General features: G+C 41.1%; 1 protein-coding gene across 2 annotated transcripts; it reads right to left on the bottom strand.

Annotated features, from left to right (window-relative positions):
- Positions 1-18,840, bottom strand: Cfap96 (cilia and flagella associated protein 96). 2 transcript variants are annotated; one of them, XM_050147408.1, is made up of 8 exons: positions 18,673-18,840; positions 17,463-17,639; positions 14,407-14,626; positions 12,010-12,147; positions 11,849-11,924; positions 6,641-6,820; positions 4,411-4,580; positions 1-2,891 (listed from the first exon to the last, which is right to left on the bottom strand). In XM_050147408.1, exons 2-8 carry the CDS (start codon positions 17,560-17,562, stop codon positions 2,825-2,827), a joined length of 951 nt encoding a protein of 316 aa, XP_050003365.1. In that variant the 5' UTR covers positions 17,563-17,639; positions 18,673-18,840; the 3' UTR covers positions 1-2,824. The 2 variants fall into 2 exon arrangements, with proteins under 2 accessions (XP_050003365.1, XP_050003364.1); XM_050147407.1 differs by lacking the exon at positions 18,673-18,840 and having other exon boundaries at positions 17,463-17,787.
- Between the last annotated feature and the right edge of the window lie 134 nt (positions 18,841-18,974).

The following is an 18,974-nucleotide window of genomic DNA, read 5'->3' as shown; positions in this document are numbered from 1 at the left end:
TCAGCACTAACTAGTACTTCATTTTTAATATTTAAAAAATACTATAATTGAAAATTTAGTGAGAAATAATAAAATTCAGATTAATAAATTAACTAATAACAAACTATTTGATGTATAATAACGATATAGTCTCTTAAAGTATACGTTATAGCTTGGGAAATGCTTTTAATTATCTCCATGATAATTCCTTCTTCCTGGTAAATAATAAAGAGGGCCTCAAATGGTTAACTTGTTCCAATATGCAAAACTAGCACTGGCCATTTAGACACACACATATATATGTAGCTGTTATGAGCTGCAACATTTACACATAAAATTACCAAGCAGTATCTGTAGAAGCAGCAATCTTGGATATTTCCAAAATATATACTATACTAAGGTTGAACTTTCCAGATGCTTTTTGGAATATCTTGCTACTCACATTTCTCTTTTCAAAACTGAGTCTTATTCATATTCTTTCCCATACACCAAGTCCTCCAGGACCCCCTTCCCTGCCCACCTAATTTTGTGTTCTCTCTCTTAAAAAAATAAAATGAAGACACAAAAGAAAAAAGTCACTAAAAAACATGGAGTCCGCTTTATTGGTCAACTACCCGTGAGCATGAGACCTTCCCAGCAATGTGGTTAATATGCCCAATGACATGTGGAGTCATGTCATTGAAGAAAACTGACTCCCCCCTCCCTATTATTGGGGGATGGCTTCTTGGCTAGGGTGGGCACATGCTGAGAATTTGAGTGGCTTGAGCCTGTGCAGGTCTTGTGAGTTCATGTGGGCATCTGCCTTGTTGTGTCTGGAAGACGCCCTTTCCTGGGAGTCACCCACCATGTTTGGATCTTACAGTCCTTTTACTTCCTGTCCTGCAGCCGTCCCTGAGCCCTTAGGGTAAGAATGAAATAGAGACACTCAGGGCGGACGAGTCTGTGTCTCTGCACAATGCCCAGGGAAGGTCTCTGGTACTCACCACCTACTGCAAGAAGCTTCTCTAATGAGGGTTAGGAGGGCCACTGATCCTCTGTCTGATGTTTAGTTAAGATCATTCTCTTTTCGGTCTTCTTCCTGCTTTCCTGTGGTGGGTTTTGTCTCGGAGACCTGTGGATTTGCCCTTCTGGAAGCAAAATTACTTCAGAAAATGCTGAAAATGAGCAGCCTTCCCAAAATTCCAAGCTACGGTTGTTAAGCCAGACGATTGATTCAAAGATAGGAGACTAATACAGAAAAAAATGTGTGAATTCCTCTTTACCCTCTTGACTTCACTTTTGTGCGCCTCGTGGAGATCATCGCTCTCGGGAATAGGGTAGATTAAGAAACACACTGCCAAGAGATTAGTGCTTCTGCGGCTTCTCACTTCTGTCAGCTGGCACGGATCAATGCACCCAGGAAAGGAACAAGAGGAATTGGGATCCATGGACATTGCCTTGGCATTACATCCCAAGCACACCATTGCTCAGTATTATGGACTCTTATTAGTATCTCCTTCAGGGGCCCCTTTATCATTGAAAATAAAGGTATCCTTTGCCAGATGACGTCAAATGATCTTTCTCTTGGCTGTTCCGTGGATGAGATTCTGAGACTAGTTCAGGCTATCTGGTTCACTGACAAAAGGTGATAAAAAGGGGTCTAGCTGGCTGGGAGCACCTGGCAGTGATACCAGCAAGCTGATGTCCCAAAAAGCCAAGACTATTTCTCCAAGCAGAAGTTGAACTCTGAACTGTGTTTATACCAGGCAGGAAAGGTATCCAGGAAAAGAAAATCTCTTTGGTGCTTTATTCTTGCTTAAGCACAAAACACGGTGTGATTGAAGACATGCCTTTTCTACAGGGTTGGGGAGAGTCGGTCTTCCTTCTCTTGGTGGGAATGACCTGAGCTATGCTGTGGGCAACCTTTCCTATACCCGCAGCAGGGCATCAACCGACTGCTCTTTTGTAATGTCTTCTAAACCTGAGCTGAGAGAGATAAAGTGATCTCTCCCCACTCTGTGGGCTGCCTCACATTCAAATGATGGCGCCCTTTGCTGTACAGAAGTGTTTCTTTCAGAAGGCCCCATTTATGAGTTGTTGGTCTTTTTCATGGTCCTGTTCAGAAAGTCCTTTCCTGGGCCAGTGAGTTCAAGTCGAGTACCTACTTTTGTCTGTCAGATTAGTTAACTCTAGATTAGTCTGGCTGATATATACAAACCTTGTTTTAAGTATTGAAAACAAGTTGTTAAATACGGTGTAGCTGAGATGAATGGCTAGATGAAAAGTTTATCTCGTCTCTTATTCACTGATGGTAAGAAAACTACGCAAGTCATCCCTACATCACAACGGGAAAGAAGACCGTCTGAAGTTGTCTGGAAACAGGATATCAGTTATCAGTTCTAATTGCCTCCAATTTTGTCATATCTGAGTGATTTGTGTTCAAGAGTGAGCAATAAAACTGTTTTGCAGAAAACTACACAATGCTGTATATTTGTATTTTCAAAACTAAAATGAGAAAGATTTTAAAAAATATTATAAGAAAACAGTGTACCCTCAAATTAAATGTGTGTTCTACCCCGATACTGTGGACATCTGAATTTCTTTATATTCTTCAATGCTCCTGTTACTGGCTTCAGCATTTGCTTTACCAAAAATCGATAAAATTTTTAAAAGATTCTACCTAGAGATGAAGATCCAAAAGTACAGTTCAGCGACCCCAGAATAAGCATTAGCTAACACTATTTATTAAGATCAGAAAGGGGGTTACAGCTGAGTCTTGCGTTTGACTTATCTTTAAAAGCTACGGAACCATGTATTCCGTAACACTGTGTACTGTGTGTGCATTCCGGTGAGTAACTTAGAGGAGCTAGAACACCAACTGCTTTCCCAGAATGTCTGCCGAGGCAGTCTTGTAGTTCTTCACATTGAGTGCCCTAAAATTAGAAAATAAATGCACATTTAATTTAATTAGCCTGGGTAGTGTACCTTTGCATTCGTTGAATATTTGCATTAAAAAACTAAACCAACATATTTTATAACATGAAATTCCATAGCAATTGTCTGTGGTGCCGGTATTAAAATCAAGACCTCATAATTCCAGACATGGAATCTGCTTCTGAGCTCAGTGGAACCCAGCCCACGAGCAAAAAAAAAAAAATCTCATTAACTTAAAAAAGCTTTGTACTAAATATATATATATATAAAGATATACTTGGAAAATCTAAGAAAAATATGAACTACATTTTCACCCCTAGTATCTGTGAGTTTATTAGCTTTAAAATTAGTATAGGGGTATTAAAACTGGATTACAGGTGATTAATGACCACATAAAAAGAGAATTCAATAAACTAAGTTACTACCACAAATAAGCCTCTGGTTTTTCCGATTAACAGTCAGTTGCTACTCCCCTGCTCTGACCACATTTCAAGTGTATCAGAGAACCTTCCAGGCTTATTAGAAGATAGCACAGAAAACTTCCACACTGCCCCACAAAATGTCCCATCTGGTTGAAGGTGGGTATGCTAGAGGAAATTCCAGTTTCATTTTCTGTTCTATTGGATGAAGTCCGCAGAGAACTGACAGGTGGCTTTGCAAAGAATAAGGCCAAAGGATACCGAACATGAGTGCCATGTCTCCTATTTCAGACCCAACACTCTGCCCCCTGGCCCACACAGAACATCGCTTCTAAACACCGCAGCTGAAATAACAAATTTACCCCACTAAGCAGAGTAGCCAAGTCACCTGGCTGCATGAGGAAAAGTTGCTTAGAGAAACGGCTCAGTTTTAATTTGCTCTTTTAGAATATTTTAATTTTGTTAAGGGTTATTAAGATTCCACACAATTGCTGAGAAACAGTTAATATAAATACAGATATCCACGCCTTCTCAAGTGACTTGTAATATAGTGCCTTCCATAAGGCAAGGCAGGTATATGGAATGTCACTGGATTTCCTTATTTTTTAAGATTCATTTTTATTTTATATTTGTGAGTGTTTTCCTGCATGTATGTCTATGAAGCACATGGTACCTGCAGAATCCAAAAACAGGGTGTCAGAGTCTCTGGAAAGGGAGTTAAAGGTGTTTTTGGGTTGCTATGTGGGTTCTGAGATTCAAATCCAGGTTCTCTAGGAGGTCAGCCACTGAGCCATCTCTCCAGCCCTTGTGCTCATATCTGCCACTTTAAAAACTATGGACATGGAACTGGAGATGACTCAATGGTTTTGCTGAGGACCCAGCTTCTCTTCTTAGCACCCAGATGGCAGCTCAGAACCATCTGTAACTCCAGATCCAAGGGATCAGATTCCCTCTTTTGGCCTATTCGGGGACCAGGTACACACATGGTACACTCAGACATATAAAATAAAAATAAATAAACTAACTGAAGTATTTGTTAAAGCATCTAAAAGGTAGAAATAATTTTCTTGTTTGTGGACTAAATATGAGATAAGCCTACCTTCTGACATTCAGCGCCATTATACTTTCCACGGGTCTGCTTTTCGGTCCATTTGGGGGATGGAAAACCTTCTCCCCTTTCCCAGGAATCACCTTTCCTAATTTAACCACATAAGGGTCAGCTGAGTGTGCTGGGTAAGGTTCAAATGTCCCTGCCTTCATGCCACCAGGCTATAAATAAAAACAAGATAATTCAATATGTTTGTAGAACGCAGCTACAAAATTACATTGTCAGGAAGCTCAGATATTATTTTCCAGTTGATAGACTTGGTTTTATATTTAAAGTTATCTATTCTGTTCAAATATCAACAAACGGTCTCTCTACTGCCAATTTTGTAGGGTCCAAACATTACAATTCTAATAGTTTTCTATAAAACAGAAATGTTTGCAGGGCTGGAGAGATGGTTCAGTGGTTAAGAACTTTGCCTGCTCTTCCAAAGGTCCTGAGTTCAATTCCCAGCACACGACACGTGTTCACAACCTTCTGTAATGAGATCTGGTGCCCTCTTCTGGCCTGCGGGGATACATGCAGGCAGAACACTGAACACATAATAAAGAAATAAATCTTTATTAAAAAATGTTTGTAGAAGATAATATTCTACATTGTTACCAAACGTTGATATTTTATTGCAATTTTAATCAAGCTATCAACTTGATTTAGTGAGCCTATTAATGAATGGATGAGACAAATGTAAGATATATTTCTCTATGGAAGGGCACAGGGAGCTTACCACTAACATGAGAATGCTGAATTTCAGACAACGATGCCAAGAAGATCCCCTCCCTCCAAAGAGGAATAGCAGAGACACAGACAGTGAGAGGAAACATAATTGGCTCTAGAAAAGCCTTAGGGTCTAGCACAAGAAGTCAATCCAATGATTTTTCTACCTACATGTGAGATACACCAGAAATTACTTGGACTTTTTAAACTGATTTGATGGGATGTTTATCTTTACGTTAGTCACTCTTTAAGAGGATTCTGTGTGGTGACATATGACTGCTATCTCAACCGAGGGCAAAAGATCTCAATTTTAAGGCCTGCCTGGGCTTCTTATAGCTAGAACTTGTGAGTGAAATGTGGAGGAGGAGAGGAGAGGGGAGAAGAGGGGTAAGGGTTAGGGGAGGAGGAACAGAAAAGACAGAACCAAGAAGAATACAGCTCAATGGCAAAGCATGCGCCTACCAAGTGTGAAGCCCTGTTTGGGCCACGGCAATGTAATGAATGAAGTGAAGGAAAGAAGAAAGCAAGCAAACCAATCCATTTGAAGCTGCGAAACAATCCCACACCAGTTAAGAATTAGGGATAATAAAAAGGGTTATTTATTTGAGGGGGAAAACTTACAGATCAGCCAAACAACAACCCTCTCATCGCAAACAGGAAACAGAGAGTCTAGCCGCTGGAAAGGGAGGAGAGAGAGAGAGAGAGAGAGAGAGAGAGAGAGAGAGAGAGAGAGAGAGAGAGAGAGAGAGAGAGAGAGAGAGAGAGAGAGAGAGACCTGTTCACTGGGAATTAATCATATTTAAAACAAACAGCAATTGTTTCGCTGTAACACCTTTCTCATCTCAGCCATGCATTGTAGCTCTATTTTTCGTGAGTGTGAGTGTATGTCTCTGTGTGTGTGTGTGTGTGTGTATGTGTGTTATACATACGGTATGCATACATGCAGATATGTGTACTGGTATGCTTGTCAGTGTCTGGACACGATTTCACAGGCCAACTTACTTTTTGAGACAAGGCTCTCGCTAAACCAGGAACTGACTTCCAGCTACACTGACCAGCCAGCAAGCCCCCTGTGATCAAAGTGTCTCCGCCCTCTGCCCTATATCCATCCCTAAAGCTGATGAGCATGCATCCAGACTCAGCTTTCCCTGGACGCCGGGGATCCAGCTTCAGGTCCTCATTTTGAACAGCGAGCACTTTACCCATAGAGCCATCTCTGCAGCCTGCTCTGTGGCTTTATATGACTTGTAAAACTTCATACAAAGAAAGGCTGATTATTTACACGAGCACTACAATAATTTAACAGCGAAAGACGGACTCTTTCCCACCCACTCCCTTCATGTCCCTCCCTTATTTCCTCTGGTCTTATTTCCAGGGTGGCCTTGAACTCAAAATCCTCTGCTTCAGCTTTCTGCTGTCAGGACAGGGATTGAGAGAATAGGCTCCCATACCCTGCTGGACATGTTATTTCTTTATACTGCTCAATTATTTCTCACTCCAAACTTTTTACCTTTTTACCAGGAGAGGAGGGCTTAAAAGGCTTCAAGATGGTATCCTTCTTTTCTTCCCTTCTGAGTGGAGGTAAAGGATTCTCCAGAAAATAGGGGTTACTGTCAAAATATTCCTTAGGGTGAAGATTCAACTTGAAAGGGGTCCCTTTGAGTAGCCGATGGTGTTCTTCATTATCTTTCTGTAAATTAAAGAGTTTGAAAGTACATGATGTAAGTTATACATGTTAGACGCAATTCTAGGCTAAAATCACCCTTTAAATTAATTATACATGTTTAAAAAAGACATGCCTAATTATGAATAAACACAACTCTCATTTTGAACAGAATTCATTTAGATACAGCAATCTATCACCTGAACCAATCCTTACTACATACCTGGACAGCAGGAAGGAAAAGGATTGGTCTCCAAGTCAAATCCCAGTTCCTTTTTGCTTTTTAGTATTCTTTTTTCAGGAGTTAAAGAAAGCTGCTGACCTTTGGTGTCATGTCTTCAAGTGTAAATAAGAATACTGTTTCCCTTTGACATTGCTAAAGATCAAATGAGATTATGTAGAGAAAGTATTTGGCACATGGTCGGCCCTTAGTAAATATCAGTTTTAGTCCTCAGCACACACACACACACACACACACACACACACACACACACACAAACCTAGTGCTTCTACTGAAACATTTTTATATCATAGTATTTTTTAGCAAAACCAAGGTATTTTTTTTCAGTTTTATATTGCAATTCTTTCCACGTGGAAGATCTAAGTTTAAAAATTGCCAGCTCTAGATATAATAGCAAACAAACAAGTTGTGAAATAAGATTTAGAAGGATAAAATATCGATTTTGTTTTCACTTTACACACATGGAATTTGATATTGCATCCTTTAACAAACTGAATGGAAACTATTTAAATGAGATTGAAGTGCTCAAGAGAAGGCATGCATTCCCCAGTAGGCTGTATTGGCTAGTTCTGTGCCAACTTGACCACAAGCTAGGGCCATTTGGAAAGAGGGACTCTCAGTTGATAAAAAGCCTCCATAGCCTTGTCCAGTAGCATAAAAACAGACACACTGATCAATGGAACTGAACTGAAGATCCAGACATAAGTCTACACATCTTTACACACCTGATTTTTGACAAAGAAGCCAAAAGTACACAGTGAAGAAAAGACAGCATCTTCAACAAATGTTCTTAGTTAAATGGGATGGCTGTATGTAGAAGAATACAAATATATCCATATTTATCACCCTGTACACAATTGAATTCCAAGTGGACCAGGAACCTCAAAATAAAACCAGATACACTGGATCTGATCAAAGAGAACGTGGGGAATAGTCTTGAGTTGCTTGGCACAGAAAAGAACTTTCTGAATAGAACCTCAACAGCACAGCCACGAAGAGCAACAACTAATAAATAAGATCTCACGAAGCTGAAACGCACAGAAATGGGCATGATGTTTCAGGCAAAGCTGCAGTCTACAGAATGAGGTAAAACCTTTACCAATTATACATATATTAAAGGATTAGTATTTAAAACATATAAAGAACTACAAAATCTGAACATCAAGAAGACAAGTAAGTCAGTTGAAAAATAGGTAATAGCGTTAAGCATAAACACAAATAACTAAAGAACTTACAGAAATATTCACTACCTTTCGTCATCAGGGAAAACAAATTAAAACCGCTTTGAGATTTTTCCTCTTACACTAGTCAGAATGACCAAGATCAACTAAACAAATGACAGCTCGTGCTGGTGAGGATGTGGGGGGAAGGGGCACATTCATCCATTGCTGGAGGAGTGTAAACTTGTACAGCCATTATGGAAATTAGCATGGAAGGTCCTCAGGAAGCTGGGAATTGATCTACCTCAAGACCCAACAATACCACTCCTGGGCATGTATTCAAAGGACGTTTCACCCTTCTGTAAGGACCCTTGCTCAACCATGATCATTGCTGCTCTACTCACATTATTCAGAAGTTGGAAACTCTCTAGAAGTCCATCAACTGATAAATGAATAACAAAAGTGTGGTACACTTACACAACGGCATATTATTCAGCTGCTAAGCAATATGAACTTCTCAGGTAAATGGATGGAACTAGAAGCGGGAAAAAAATCATCTTGAGTGATGTAACCCAAACTCCAAATAGACAAGCATATGCGTTCTCTTCCAAGTGGGTGTTAGGTTTTTAAGCCTTTCATGTGAGCTCTACAATATAAATGACCGCAGAGGTTAGGTACCTAATAGGGAACCAGCAAGGAGAAGAACCCCTAAGGAAGGGGAGATAGAATATATTATTATGGAGAGATAAAGGGGAGACTAGGGTAGGAGAATTAACTAGGGTGGAGATGGAAGTAAGGGGTAAGGGAGGGAAGGGGGAAGAGAGAACTAACAGTAAAGGCCATTTGGAAGGCCATATAGAAACCTACTACTATAGAAGCTTCCTAAAACACATACAGACATGAGAGGAAGCTAAGTGGAATCAGCAAATAACAGGAGAAACAGAGCCCCCAACTAGACATCTTATGCTACCAAAACCTCCAACGACAGAAATGAGCATCTTGTTGAGATATTGGCCAAAGGGGCCCTATGTAAAGCTCCTTACAGTACAGATTATGGGCAAGGCTACATGTGTTACTCTTCATGACATGAGGACAAGGCCCTATTGCTGAAGACAAGACTTACAAATGTCATCAAAACCTGAGAAGTTCAGCCAGTTCCTAACTACAAGCTTCACCTAATATCCGTGGTACAGGATGGTACTCTGCATGCTATGGGAGGAAAAAAACGTTATCGTTAAAATCTCCCAGCTACAAACCCTGTGACCTATAACAGTGATCTCCCTCAAAAAATATATGGGTGCATTAGTGGCACAAATATTTTGGGTGTAACCAACCACTTTCTGATTGGATTTAAGGCCATTCAAAGAGATGGAATCCATTCTTTACACTGCTAAAGTGGCCAAGAATCTATATAGGTCATCTGTCTAGGGGAAAACCCAATACTATTATTCTGCTATATTAATATAGCAATTAAATGACTCAGTGATGTAGTGCCCTCCCCATAGATGGGGCTTGTCCAGCCCTCATCAGAGAAGCGTCTTCTTGTAGTGTATTATAATTAAACAGATATCCACAACTTGAAAGTGCATAAAGAGAGAGACTTTAGAGTTCTTAGTCCTATAGGGGATGTCTTCATCAAAGCCCTCCCCCCAAGACTCAAGGAATCTATGCAAAAGAGGAGACAGAAAGATTGAGAGCCAGAGGTGATGGATGACTCCAAGGAAACAGAGTCTTCCAGACCCAACAGGACTGATGTACATATGAGCTCAGAGACTGGCAGTATGCACAGCCCCACACAGGTTCAGTCACGCTGGATGGGTTCCAGCAAGGAGAGGGGAAGTGGACAAGTGGACATGGCCTCCCTGGAATCTAGAAACTAGCTGCATTTGATACCTGCTGGCAAAGATAAAACCAGTCTTCTCCAATGAAGTGTCACTGACTATGTCAACCATACTTCAAGGCGGGGCCCCATTCCCAGGTGTTGCCAACCAACACAAAATGAACTCAATGGGATGTTTGTAGTTATTGTGCCTTGTTTAGGTAATTGATCTTTAGATTGTTTGACTTCCATTTTCATGGGTTTGTGAGTTTTGGGTTTGGGGTTTTCTGTTTTTGTGGTTTGGTTTGGTTTTGTGTTGTTTGTGTGCATACATGTGTTTCTTGATTTGTTTGTTTGTTTTAAAGCAATGGTTCTCAACCTCCCTAATGCTGCAACCCTTTAATACAGTTATTATTATGTTTTTTATTTTATTATTATTATGTTATTTTATGTTTATTATTATTATATTATGGTGAGCCCCAACCATAAAATTATTTCATTGCTACTTCATCACTGTAATTTTTCTACTGTTATGAATGGCAAAGTAAACATCTGATATGCAGGGTATCTGATACACGACCCTAAAGGGGTTGTGACCCACAGGTTGATAGCCACTGTTTTAAAGAGTGAGAAGATAAAGTTGGGTACATAGGGAGGGAGAGATGATCTTGGAGGAACTGAGAGAGGGGGAAACATGATCAAAATATATTATATGAAAAACACATTTTTTAAATTAAAAACAAAAGACTGGCCAGTAGGCAACTCTGTAGTAGATTTTACTAATTAGTGATTGATATGGGATCTCATGAGTGGTGTAGCCCTTGAGCTGGTGGTCATTCCTGAGAACTATAAGAAAGCAGGCTAAGCAAGCCAGTAAGCAGCCTCATTTTTGCTTCAGTTCCCACATCCAGGTTCCTGCCCCACGTGAGTTCCTGCCCTGATATCCCTCAGGGATGGTGTGCAACCTGAGAATTACAAGTTTAAATAAGGTCTTCCTCCCCAAATGCCTCCGCCACAGTGTTTTATCATAGCTACAGAAACCCTAAGACAGAAGTGTAAGCTGCCTCTCAGAGTCCTTACTCCTCTTGGTGTCTCCTCCTGCTTTGCGTATCTCCATTTCCCTATAGAACTTTGTGAGTTCTTAACCACCTGCCCTCCTCTTTCCACGTGGAGCAGTGGTATTGACCTTTCAACTATTATGCGTACCCTTTGAACAGTGCTCCTTGAAATTCAGTTCTCATGGGAATCAATTGATAACGCATTCAGATTATAAATCACAAAGACCTTCCCTCAAAGACCTCTGATTACACTGACCCACTCTGTGGTCTTATTTTTTTTTATCAGAAATATTAACAGTCACCCTATGTGATTCTAATGCCTGCTATTATAATGGAATTTTTAAAAAATGCATTGGATGTTTTGCCTATGTACACATCTGTTAACCACTTGCATGCCTATTGTCAACAGAGGCCAGAAGAGGACATGGGAATCCCCTGGAACCAGAGTTACAGGTGGTTGTAAACTGCTATGTGAATTCTGGGAATCAAACCTGGGTCTCCTGGGAGAGAAGCCAGTGCAGTTAACCACTGAATCCTCTCTCCAGTCCCACATGGCAATGTTTTAAGGATCCTGTTTACTAGACTGTGGTCATATTTGATCATAACACCGTATTTGATTTTTGATTTACTAACTGCTGACCTGGAATATTGCGGACCAACACACAGATCAAAATACCCCAGTGATCAAAATAGACAGAACAAAATAAAACTTTATTGTGAGTTAATTTTCAAAGTTGAACAGATAAAGGTTGGAAGATTCAAAACAGGCGACTTTACCTTGTAATTCAGTTTGGCAGCATCGTATAAGTCGGCGGAGTGTGAGAGCTGCTTGCCTATGGTAATATTGGCATAGCTAGAGAAGGAGCAAATAGTGGTGAGTGCAGGGCTCGGGTGATTTTATAAACAAAAAGCAATATATGGTGCCAAGAGTATCTTACCCATATCCAGTTCCTTTTTTTCCTGGGTTGGTGTATAAATTCTTCCCAGGTGGCTGATACTTGTCCCTGGGTTTTATCTGTGCACTGAAGAATGGGATCGGGCCACCAATTGTTCCGTAATAGCTTCCTAATCCGCTTCTTCAATGTCATTTGGGGTTTTAAAGGGGGAGATCGTAAAACGCCAAATTTCATTTATATATTTCACCACAAATTATAAGCACATTTTAAAGCATTGAACAAAGCAGAAATCCTGGCTAGACTGGCTGACTGCACTGGGTATGTGTTTCCTCCTGTGGGGTGGTCCTTAAATGCAATCAGAAATCAATCGGTTATCCCTATAAGCCATGTCACTGTTGAGCCCCTGGCCATATCTTGCCACAGGGGTCATTATTGTAGTTCATAGCTGGATAAGACTGCTGATGGCTTTTTGCCCCCAAAACAGGTTACATAGCACTCTTTGATACGGAGAGCTGGTCATCAGAAAGGAAGATTCCTGGTGAATACCACCTTAATTTCTCCATGTTCTCTGATTCATGCATATTTATAAAAAGAGTTTAGTTAGAGTAGCCCTACATTAGGAATAATATTTTCCCCAGAAGCCATAGGTTGTCAAATAAAAAGTTCTGTGTTGGGTATGGGGTACCACCCTTCAGCTTTTGAGTCAGGGCTGTCCCAGAGTCCCGCAGACAACACAGGCTCTTGCCACTGCTCTTGGCTATCCACCAGAAGTTGGTGGTTTAGACCCTATTGCTGAACATACATGAATCATAAAACATGGAGAAATTAAGTTGGAACTGGCCAGAAAGCTTCCTTCCTGATGACCAGCTCTCAGTACTAAAAGGTGCTATGTAGCCTGCCTTGGGCAAAAAGCCATTAGCAGTCTTGTCTAGCTATGAATTACAAGAAAGGACGCTGTGGCGAGACATCCCCATAGGTACCAGGGTGGCATGACTATTATAGGGGTAACCGACTGATTTCTGGCGTATTTAAGGTCACCTCCTCAAGAGGAAATATGGCTGGTAGAGTAAATCTAGCCAAGAATCCATGGTAGGGACCTCACAGCTCATGGGGGTGAGTCTATGACTCATTTCTGCCAAATACACATAGGATCGACCTGCTCTCTAAATTTCTTTCTCTATGCCTGTAGATCAGTGCAGCTCAGACATCCAGCAGAGGAATGTCTTTCTGCAATGGACCGTGGTTAACTCAAAAACTCACAGCTGGTCCAAATGCAGAAAATAAGCAGCCGTAGAGCACTTAGGCACAAATGGGACATGCGCAGGACCCGACCGCCTCACTGCAAGGCTCGGCAACCATCTCAGGACAGAGGACGGAAAGATTGGCAGGGAGGACCCGAGCCAAACAGCGTTTCTGGACAGGACAGAAGCACTGCCCTCCTGAACTCAGAGCATCTGGGGCTGCATGTACACGACAGCCAAGAGATCAAGCCAATCAACGCTGAGCACGGAAGGGGAAAGAGCTCAGAGCTTTCACCCCTGAGAATCTATGGACAGTTGGCTTCCGGGAAAGGAGAACTGGTTTTCTTTAAGGTGTGGTCCCTAGCGAGTCCACCAAGCTCCAGAAGATGTCCCCACACCCGGGAGTATGTGGGAAGCACAAATTGAACTCCTCGGAAAAGAGGATACAAGGTTGAGGGGGGTAGAGAAATGGAAGATGGGGTGGGGGGAAGGACAAACATATTGCGTGAATTTCTCAAAGAACTAATAAAATATCACATTTATAAAAGATTACCTGTTAGCTGGAAGTCTGAACTATAGAAATGGAGTCTCACTAATTTCGAGTATATAAGAATGAAATTAGTTTCGATCATTCCTCAACTACCATGACTTCTAAACTAAGAAAAATCAAACTTATAAAGTGTGAGTGAAAAATCATATTTTAAATCTTAGTTATATAACGTAATATAGCATATAGTCTTGTGATTTAATGGAAAGGGAAGGGAAAAGAACTTTCACTTTGACAGCTGCTATAATCCATATACAATATATCAGTGATAAATTATTTTTTGTCTAAAAAGCATTTATTTTCATTCCACAGTAGTATTTATAATTTTTATAAGCAGAAAAAATATACAAGGGCATAAACATGGTGTCCCAAGGCATTTTCCATCATCATTTTTGCAAAATTTTTGCAAAAAAATGTATCTTCATTATCTAATTGGCTTTTATTAAATAAACTAATAAAGAACAGTAGTGACCCAGATAATAAAAAAAATGAATGTAGAAAGAGCTATTTAAAGTTGCATGTCAATCTGTATCATACAAAACAACTGTCTCTACTAAAGACAATCATAGTTCAAAATTAAGTCCCACAGAAAAGCATCCACTTTAAAGAGAGAAGCGGGAGCGAGATAAGGTATTTTCCCGCCACACTTACGGTTTTTTCTCTCCACTACTAGGGATGAAGGCTTTGCTGAGGTTTTTCTTGGCTTCTGCCATCATATGCCGCCTCCTCACTTGGTTCAGGCTCACATAGCCTTCCCCTTCAAAGACCCTTGCGAACTGGGGCTCGAAGTACCCAGCCTGGAGATGGGACATTTCCTTTGATCCCCCGGGTAGCATCTGTCTGTTTTTGCTTGCAGCCTCATTAAAGGGGCCTTCAGAAATAAAGAGCGTTATAATCTCGACTTCAATACTAATCAAAGGGCATTAAAATGAAAGCAGAAAAATTCTCAAGATGATGAGCCAATTAAGAGTTTCAGCTGTAAAATACTAAAATCGGCATGAAAAGTGACATCAACAGTAACATCTAAGAGGTTTTCATGAAAACATCTGGACATTTGGGTGGAAGTGGGTTTTCTGTTTGTTTTTTAACTTGTTTTTTTTTGTTGTTGTTCGTTTTGTTTTGTTTTTGTTTGTTTGTTTTTTGAGACAGGGTTTCTCTGTGTAGCTCTAGTGTTCCCGGAACTCATTTTGTGGACCAGACTGGCCTCCAACTCAGAGATCTGCCTGACTCTGTTCCTGGAGTGCTGTGTGGGAGGGGGAGATTAAAGGTGTGCCCCGTGGAGATGAAGACCTTAAAACAGTGGTTCTCAGCCTTCCTAGTGCTGTGACCCTTTAATGCAGTTCCCCATGTTGTGGTGACTCCCAACCAGAAGATTATTTTCATTGATACTTCATAACTGTGATTTTTGCTATCATTATGAATCATAATTTAAATATTTTGGGAGCTAGAGGTTTGCCAAAGGTATGGAGAACCACAGGTTGAGAACCTGCTCACTGCCTTAAAAGCTCATCTCCATAGCTAGAGAGATGGTTCAGTGGTTAAGAGCATTGCCTGCTCTTCCAAAGGTCCTGAGTTCAATTCCCGGCAACCACATGGTGGCTCACAACCATCTATAATAAGGTGCCCTCTTCTGGCCTGCAGACATGCACACAGACAGAATATTGTATACATAATAAATAAATAAATAAAATTATTTTTTTTAAAAAAAGCTCATCTCCAGTGTTTCCATGGACAGCAGGAACAGTGCTTATGTGTAATATCAGGAAGGGGACATTCCACAGTCACAATGAAGCAACCCTGTTCTAGGTGTATCTTAAGACGCTTAAGTGCCTATGTTCACAAGAGCCCAGAATGTTCACTTTCATTTTTAATGAAAGTAAGAAACGGCCCAAGCTCTGCCTATATGATCAGTCTTCAAGTGTCATATTTGCACAACAAAATAATGCAGTTTAGGAATTTGTTTAAAGGCAACTTTTTGTGAATATGTAGATTTTCACAATTTGAATCTTGAAAGCCTTAACTTCCAAACTGCAAAGAATGTTTTTAACGTGTACACAATCCTAAATGTGAATTTGCTTACTCATTTTGGTAACTTAAATTTTTGTTTTGTTTTGCTTTTTGTTTGTTAGAAACAGGGTCTCACTATGTATCTTTGGCTGGCCTGGGATTCTCAAGGTAGACCAGGCTGGCCTTGAACTCACAGTGACCCACCTGTCTCCTGTTAGCTTACATTTTTGAAAAGGTTACACTATACATATAACCTCAAACCCTACCATATAAACATCTTAATGAGTCTTTCTTGCTGTGGTTGGTTGCCTGCTTTCCTTTACAGATAATGGTACTAATTTTGTCATCCAGAGAATAGCTCAATATTCTCATGGATATTGTGTAGCACTTTTTTTAATCATCGATGTTTAGCATAATACATAAACTACTCTTATACCTTGACTTTCTAGTTAATCATTTGCCTTGGACATGTTTCTATATAGTTAACTTTTCGTTAAACAAAATCCGAGACTTTGAAAGTATATATTTATATTTTTTCTTGAGGTGGGATATCCTGTAGCCCAGGCTGGCCTTAAACTCCCTATCATTCTCCCTCCACCTCCCAAGTACTAGGATTACTGTAATGGACGACCACACCCAGTTAACTTAAATCTTTTGGTTATGACTTTTCTTTAAAAAGAAATCTTACAGCTGTTCAGCTAGTATTTCATTTTTCAGACAAGTGATAATAGATACCACTCATAGATTCAAATGTGTCTGTAGAATAGTGTCCCGTCTAAGACAAAAAGCTAAACATGGGGCAGGAGAGATGGGTTAGTGGTTAAGATCACTTGCTTCTCTTGCAGAGAGGTCCTGGGTTCACTTCCCAGAACATCAGTTTCCAGAGAATTGGTTATCTCCTTCAGACTTTCATGGACACCAGGCACACATGTGGTGTACCTACATACATGCAGCCAAATACTCATCCACATGGAACAAACCAATAAAAATGTAAGAAGTTAAAAGCACAATATTCTTGAGGGAACTTACCGTGGAAAGAAATAAAATTACCCATGAAGAACAAATGAAGGTGGGGCTAGAGAGGTGGCTCCGTGGTTAAGGACACGTTTCCCAGCACCCACACAGCATCTAGTAATCATCTGTAACTCCAGTTCCAGGAGATCTGGCGCCCTCTTCTGGTCTCCCCGGGCACATGCATGAATGTGGTACACAGACACACATGTGGGCAATATACCCACACACATAAAAAAAAAATACTTCTAAAAAGTTTTCAAAGAATAAGTGGAGGTAAAGGAGCCCAGCTCATAAATTAAATCATTCTAAACTCTGCTATAATGTCAAAGTCGTCAGTGTCACAATGTCAACGCTAGAACTCGATACTCTAAAATATATACCATTAAAAGATAATATAATATTGCCAGGCATGGTGGCACACACCTTATCCCAGGACTCTGGAGGCAGAGACAGGTGAATCTTAGGGCATTCAAGGCCATCCTTATCTATATAGCTAGTTATAGGACAGCCAGAGAATTACAGACTCTCTCTCTCTCTCTCTCTCTCTCTCTCTCTCTCTCTCTCTCTCTCCATATATGTGTGTGTATTATATGTGTGTGTATTCCCTTGAAATAAAATCAATTTTTTTGAATTTTTGTGTTGGAGATGCACGCTATTTAACTATTAAAACTACCAGAGATACTCACGATTAAATGGTGACACGTATTTATCTCCCACGGTAATGTATTCCATCTCACTGAAGAGGCCAATCCTCTCCATATCGGTTTTCCCTGCTTCCCCAGGCATGATTGCGTCTTGGGGTGGTGACTTCAGAAGGGTCCTTAGATCTTCTTTTGCAACAAAATCCTACTTTACATTAAAAACTACAGAAAATTGTTTTTCTTAGTGGGAAAAAAAGATTACTAAATTTCAAACCTAATTCTTTTCAGTTTTCAGACCGGTCAGTTTGTTCATTGCTTCTTCTCTCTCTCTCTCTCTCTCTCTCTCTCTCTCTCTCTCTCTCTCTCTCTCTCTCTCNTCTCTCTCTCTCTCTCTCTCTCTCTCTCTCTCTCTCTCTCTCTCTCTCTCTCTCTCTCTCTCACACACACACACACACACACACACACACAACTGCCGCCCCCATCAGATCGACTAGTGCACAGCCTTCCCAAGTATGGCCATCTAACCGTGTAGGCAACCTTTGTTTCCCCCGTGAACTGATGGCTCCACAGATGGGGACCGTGGTATGAGGATGGATCCTCTTCACCACCCTCTTGAGGCAAAGGTTTTCACTAAGCTGCCCGCCCTGGAAGGGAACTGCAGTAATCAAGGGCCTAGCCTCCAGAAAATGGCTAGAAGGACAAAGCCCTAACACCACCCTCCACTCCTTTAGTTACCAGTGTAGCCCCAGAGCCCGCACAACCAGGGAGGAGGGCTCTCGTTTTCCACTGTGTCCCGACCTTAAATTAACTCCTAAGTAAACTTACAAAGCATTCATTGACATATTTAACAAATGCTTTGCAAACCTCTCCTCCTGCAGGTAGAAGCAGGAAAACAGATTTAAAAGGCATAAAGCTTGGCTTATATAATAAAGTAGACAAGAAAATCGTGAAATTCCACACAAGCAGAATATAGCAAGTTCCCTTCAAAACGTTTGGATAAGAAGGTTCTTCTGCCATAGTCCTGCCCACCGCAACCTTGCAATTTACTCAATAGATACTTTACTGTGTCAAGGTGTGTTAGGAATATTTCTTAGACGAGCCTGGGCTGGGATGAGGCCCCCGACTATAATAGATGGACGGGGAGGGTTAGCTAAAAGGGAGAAAATAATTGAACTGAGTTATTTCAACTCAAGGAAAGGAGGCTTGAACTAGGCAGGTATCAAAGGAACACCCCATGTCCGCGAGGCCAAGTCACCTATCCAAAGGGCACCTAATCCCCCAACCAGGATCGGACGGCCCCAGCTCCAGTCGAGGTCCAGTCCACTGCAGAGCTCGGAGAGCTCGGGGACCGCGCGCCGGCGCTCGTGCCCACAGCACAGCTGCAGAGCGGCGCGCGTAGCACAGTTCTGTCAGCCGCCGCTGGCGCTTGTTGGGCCGCGTTGCCGAGGGAACGGGAGAAACCATTCTCAACAGGCTACGGGTGGTCACCGGAACGCTCGAATCCGCATAGAACATCTGAGAAGGCCAATTAACGTCCGTAGGACACGAAAATCTCGG

Source organism: Alexandromys fortis, unplaced genomic scaffold (genome assembly GCF_014885135.2).
Source record: "Alexandromys fortis isolate MF-2015 unplaced genomic scaffold, M_Fortis_MF-2015_v1.1 scaffold_32, whole genome shotgun sequence".
Taxonomy (NCBI): Eukaryota; Metazoa; Chordata; class Mammalia; order Rodentia; family Cricetidae; genus Alexandromys; species Alexandromys fortis.
Note: the sequence above shows the minus strand (reverse complement) of the source record. Positions and strands in the feature narration are given on the sequence as shown.